The sequence below is a fragment of the Lactuca serriola genome, chromosome 9 (genome assembly GCF_051521515.1).
Source record: "Lactuca serriola cultivar US96UC23 chromosome 9, Lser_US96UC23_V15, whole genome shotgun sequence".
NCBI classification, from domain to species: domain Eukaryota; kingdom Viridiplantae; phylum Streptophyta; class Magnoliopsida; order Asterales; family Asteraceae; genus Lactuca; species Lactuca serriola.
Genome location: NC_136416.1, coordinates 106,104,625 through 106,110,779, shown reverse-complemented (window position 1 = coordinate 106,110,779; position 6,155 = coordinate 106,104,625). Strand labels below are relative to the sequence as shown.

Sequence of the window (6,155 nt, the reverse complement as noted above, 5' to 3'; positions counted from 1 at the left end):
TCAAACAAGCTCAAAAGTACAAGTCACATCTCACATGGAGATCTTTTCTATCTTCTCTTCATGGCTTCTCACAGCACTACTAGTCCTCTCCATGTTCTGGATCTGTCGTTATACTCTTAAATCTAATAGGTCGTCCATGGTTTCCCCTAAGCTTCCACCAAATCCTCCAAAGCTTCCGATAATTGGAAACTTGCATCAACTACTAGGTAAACCTCGTCATCTAGCCTTTTGGCAACTTTCCCAAGAATATGGCCCAGTTATGCTTCTCAATATTGGCACAAGATCTTGCCTTATAATCTCTTCTTCTGCCATGGCCATGGAAGTCCTTAAAGATCAAGATCAGATACTTTGTTCTCGTCCAATATCCAAGACCACTAAGCTACTAACATACAACTATGTGGACGCTGCCTTCTCGCCTCACAGCAATCACTGGAGGAAGATGCGCAAGGTTTTGGTGTCTGAATTCGTGGGTCCCAAGAGGGCTAGACTTACTAACCATGTTTTGTTAACAGAGGTCGAGATCATGCTTCGGTCTATATCCTTACATCCATCAAACAGTGCTGTAAACATAACCGAGTTGTTTTTAGCAATAGCAAAGGCGATGATTTGTAAGGTGGCCTTTGGTTCGAACTACAGAGAACGAGAACAACTACTCAAGGGTCCTTCATTAGAAGTGATGCTTGATGAAGTCATGGAATTATTGGATCCATCGTTAAGTGATTTGTTTCCATGGTTAGGTCCAATAGTAGACCAAATTAGTGGTAGGAATCATATGCTGGAAAAACTTTTTAGTAATCTTGATGCCTACATCCAGACGTATGTTGATGACCATCAGAATCATATAGGCAAGGTTGATGATGATGAAAAGGATTTTCTCCATACCTTGCTTGAGTTGTCTTCAATAGAAAATGCTTCCCATGACGATCGGTTTACTATAGAAGAAATCAAAGCTCTTATAATGGTACATCGCATTTTTTTCTTTTTGATGTTCAATTGTTTATGTAACTAATGTTAAATAAGTTTTCAGGACATATTTATCGGAGGAATTGATACAACTTTTGCAACGATGGTTTGGGCAATGTCCGAGATCATTAGAAATCCAAGAGTGATGCAAAAGGTTCAAAGTGAAATCCGAAATTGCGCAGGGAGAAAACAAAAGCTAGATGAAATGGATGTCACAAAAATGACCTACTTGAAGATGGTGGTGAAAGAGACACTAAGATTGCACCCTCCAGCGGCATTGTTGCTCCCACATGAAAGCTTAAGCCATTGTCAAATTGGTGGTTATGACGTGCTTCCTGAGACGATGGTTTTCATTAATGGGTGGGTGATAGGAAGAGACCCAAGCACATGGGGGAAGAATGCGGCTGAGTTCTACCCAGAAAGGTTTGAGAATCTTGAGGGGGATTTCCGAGGGGGAAATTATGAGATGGTTCCTTTTGGAGGGGGAAGAAGAACCTGCCCAGCGTTGAAGACAGCTCCAGCGACTATAGAGTTCACCATAGCAAACTTGTTGTATTGGTATGATTGGAAAATCCCTGGCGGAGTGAAGAACGAAGATTTGGACATGGTAGAAGAGGGTTCCCTGCTTGTCCGAAAGAAATTACCACTTTTCCTTGTACCCATAAATCACAATTGGGAAGACTAGCATCACTTCCTTTTGCAAACATCTAGAACGCATCTATTTTGTAGACTCTTTTTAAATTTCAGCACTAATGTAGTACATATAATTCGGTATGCATGTCCAATGATATAGTACATGCATGCGGTTTTCGTGGGTTCGTGACCTAAATAAAAATTCGACGTACTTAATTACGGTATGTATTTTGTTTTAGGCCAATTATTAGACTAACCTAAAAAATAGTCCAACTAGTACAAAAATAAATTTTTATCACAGTTTTGTCAAAACAGTGGTCATATTGCTTATTTCGGACTAAAACTCATTAATAAGGTTCTAATATCTTTGGTAATATTTTAGATAAAAAATCAACCATAATTCACACATTTAGCCACTGTTTTATATAAGTACTGTAACAAATGTCGATAAATATCCTGTGATAATTATTAACTTGGACAAAATGACATATAAGGTCCACTGATTCCTAATTGTATGTGACTAAGTCATAGGGTGGAATTAGTCACAGAAATAAAATCCAGCGAAAATGTAATTAATTTATATAATCAAGTAAATTATATTATCTAATCAAAGGGTCATAATTATTATAAGGGAAAATGAAGGATAAACCCAACGAAGTTTCCAAACCGTTCAAAAAACCTAAATTATGTTTTGTCTGTTCAAGAAAACCCAACGAACTTAATTTTTTCTCTAAAAAAACCCAACTAACTTACACTTCTCATTTAGGGTCAACCGGCTAATGAAAGTCAACGAATGACATGGCTTATGACGTGTAAATAAATATCGGAAAATGAAATGCAAAACCAACAAAGTTTCAAAACCGTTCAAAAAACTCCAATCATGTTTTGTTTGTTGAAAAAAACTCAACGAACTTACGTTTTTTTTTTTTTTTTCAATTCTCATTAGAAGCAACCAGATTCATGAGGTATACAACTAGTTGGCAAATGACATGACATTATATTTAATGACATAGAATAAACATATTAGAATTGTCCTTTATATATTGATGTATAATTAAATATCGGAAAATTACACTTACTCATCTGTTCGAACAAGCCCTAAACATTATTCTCTGGATGATCCTCCGTTCTAGATGTCCAAATCCAAAAGGGCGTCCACATCCACAAGGGTTTTCATCATCAAATATATTCTTTGTAGATCTTAAGTTGTACATCAATGATTGAGAGGAATAATAAGAAGTAGCTATTACAAGATATCGAACACATATGCCATTCGTTTTTCTCTTTTCCAAGCCCTAAATCGATATATAAAGGGTAATTTTAATCTGTTTATTTCATGTCATTAAATAGAATGTCATGTCATTTGCCAACTAGTTGTATACGTAATGAGTCTGGTTGTCTCTAATGAGAATTGAACAAAAGCGTAAGTTCGTTGGATTTTTTCAACACACAAAACATGATTGAGGTTTTTTGAACAGTTTTGAAACTTCGTTGGTCTTATAAGTCATTTTCCAATATTTAATTACACGTCATAAGTCATTTTTCAATATTTAATTACACGTCATAAGTCATGTCATTCGTTGACTTTCATTAACCGGTTGACCCTAAATAAGAAGTGAACGAAAATGTACGTTAGTTGGGCTTTTTTAGACAAAATGTTAGTTCGTTGGGTTTTCTTGAACAGACAAAATATAATTGGGTTTGTTGAAGGGTTTGAAAACTTTATTGGGCTTTTAAGTCATTTTCCCTTATTATAATTATTAGTCATGTTGTAAAAAGCTATAACTATAATGTCTATGATCATAGTTTAATTTCTTAGGCATGTATAAAAATAAACAACGGTCATGTTAATAGAAAAAAATTATATTTATAAATATTTTATAGCCACAAGTTATATTATTATTCATTTCGAAAAGTAAATAATATCCATAGTAAAATAAAAAAAGTGTGACTATAAGATGTGATTTAAGTATTTTAATGGACACGGTTAATTTCTTGTGGGTATCTAAAATTTATGGTTACAACTTAATTATTTGTGTTTGTCTAAAAGTAAAAAATAGTCAATGTTAAAAAAAACACATGTGACTATACATGTTTTCTGCTCACTTAATTTTGTATGTTAATAGTTTATATTTTTTATTATGTCTAAAAGTAAACATAATCATCAAAAAAGAAACATAGACCATATTTATTCTACGGTCACAACCTATTCTTGCACGTGTAGTTATAGAATCTTTAACAAAAAATGGTAGAAACAAAAGATCTTGTGAAGTTTATATCACCAAAAGCTAAAAGTTATACGGAAAAATAGAACTCGATTTAAATAGCAAATAATAGCAACCTACTTTCATTTATTTGTTTTTATAGCATCCTACATTCATATATTTTTAGTACATGATTGTACTTTCATAATAGCATCCTCTTTTCCTCATTCTTAAACCCATCGGAAGTAGTAATGGTAATTGCGATCACCGAGAAACAGAATAGTTAACTAAGAAAATATTGCACAAAATAGCACTTATAATATCCGTTCCAGGAATACTTCTATTGTAAACTTGGTTATTTTTGACCTTCAAAATGCGGGATTTTTAGGTGACCACAACGTGGTAGGGAGGATCACCACAATGTGGACACAACTAGTAAGAAAATTTGTATCTTTGATGTACCACCATGTGGCAAAGGCATGACCTCGACGTGGACAACACTAGAGTATAAGACCCTCATTTTGGGGTCTAGTGACCTATTTCAAGGATGTGATGGTGAGGGTTTGCTCACCCTCATTCTACATCACTCCTTTTTGACCTAGAACGAATCCTACCCTTCCTTGTTGGCATCTTAAAGCTTATTATGGTGTTTTGTGGTATTGAAGAGGAAGAAGGTATGGCATCCCCAAATTCACAATCATTTTAAAAAATTTATTGATGCTTATTTAAAAATCAGAGTATCCAATTTGAAGAGTAATATTATAGAATTTGTTCCCAGAAAACATGATAAAGATATTATCAAAGCATTACCGAAGAAATGTATTTTATTTATATTAAAACGTTCGGATGTCATCATCAATACAGAAACATAAGCATAAACAGAACTCACATTCATTTATACTAATGATTTACATCTCCTTTAGGTTGGGAAACCTGGTGAATACATAGGGTTTTCAACTGAGTGAGTTAGGTTGGGAAACCTTGTGAATACATAGGGTTTTCAACCCATAATAATATGTTATTATGTTTAATCATCGAACAACTAACCCAATTACCCATCCCCATTCTCTTATTTATTCTTAAGGATCTACCCTACGAATCATCTATCATTCATTCATTTATTCCTAAGGATTGTCCTTTGGAATATGCATGGAGTCCATCACTGCCAGGCTTTATCTAACAAGCACTAAGTCCATAGTTGCCGATGTTATCTATTAGTCACTAAGTCAATAGCTGCCAATATTCATCTATCAGGTACTAAATCCATAGTTTCCAACATCCATTCATAAGGCACTAAGTCCATAGCTGCCAATGTTCATCTGGTGAACACGTTGTTCAAAAACACCTACAGGTTGCGAGCCTGCTAGGATTCCACCAGACTGTCTAGAATAGTTCGTTGTCATCTGTAATCTGCTAGATGACTAGATCATCGTTTAAGTCAAGGCTTCTCATCATCTTTCTGATGGGTTTTGGCTATAAGAATATCCTATGTGCTCATACAAACCCTAATGCTTGGATCTAGGTTTCTCTATTGTACATGCAAGTTATCCAAGACTATAAACCCTAATTCTAGCATACAAGTAATCATATTAACATAAGAATGGGTTTAAGATATTACCTTGATTGTTATGTAGTAATAACAATCACAATTCTCCTTGTATTGACTTTAGAAACCTTAGAGTCACAAATGTCACTCCTCTAATGGTTCACAAACACCAAGAGCAAGAGGATGAAGAGGAGAGAGGATGGAGGCTGCCCAAAACATGTGAAACCCTATAAGGATGCTTAGCCACGTTTTTGGGTCATAAGGGATATATATATATATATATATATATATATATATATATATATATATATATATATATATATATATATATAGGAGGCTATTAGGGTTATCTAACAAGGAAACCCTAATTTGGATGCTTAAGCCCTAAGCAACCCATGGATTGCTTTCCATAAGGCCTTGGACGATTTCTTATGGGTTTCCCCATAGAATTCGTCCACTCCTTAATATAAGGCAATCCATGGCCCAATTGCAATTATCTTATAATTACAATTTCAGTCCCTTAAGTTTAATTAATCTCTTTTAGTCACAAAACTAATTACCAATTAATTCTTGACTAATATTAATTAAACAATATGATTTCTCCTTTAATATATTATTCTCATAATATATTAATAAATCATATTTAATCCTTTCTCTTCATAATTCATCCTATCAAGTTGCTTTGGTGAAGTCAACCCAAAAGGACCATGCACCATCGGGTCAAGTACATACCAAAATAGTTATGGACTTACACACTAATCCAATAGTTTCCCACTTGGATAAGCCTAATAACTATTCTGCGTATGACT

At 34.3% G+C, this 6,155-nt stretch overlaps 1 protein-coding gene across 1 annotated transcript; it reads left to right on the top strand.

The window, feature by feature from the left end:
• Positions 1-1,820, top strand: LOC145076815 (parthenolide synthase-like). The gene is made up of 2 exons (XM_079022616.1): positions 1-961; positions 1,028-1,820. The coding sequence occupies exons 1-2, from the start codon at positions 35-37 to the stop codon at positions 1,646-1,648; spliced, it is 1,548 nt and encodes a 515-aa protein (XP_078878742.1). The 5' UTR covers positions 1-34; the 3' UTR covers positions 1,649-1,820.
• Positions 1,821-6,155: the final 4,335 nt, after the last annotated feature.

What these genes read in the sequence shown, in the direction of transcription:
- LOC145076815 (XM_079022616.1), top strand. Translation starts at nt 35, where the DNA reads ATGGAGATCTTTTCTATCTTCTCTTCATGGCTTCTCACAGCACTACTA. An exon ending in AAATCAAAGCTCTTATAATG is followed by an intron (nt 962 to 1,027) that starts GTACATCGCATT and finishes ATAAGTTTTCAG; the next exon opens with GACATATTTATCGGAGGAAT.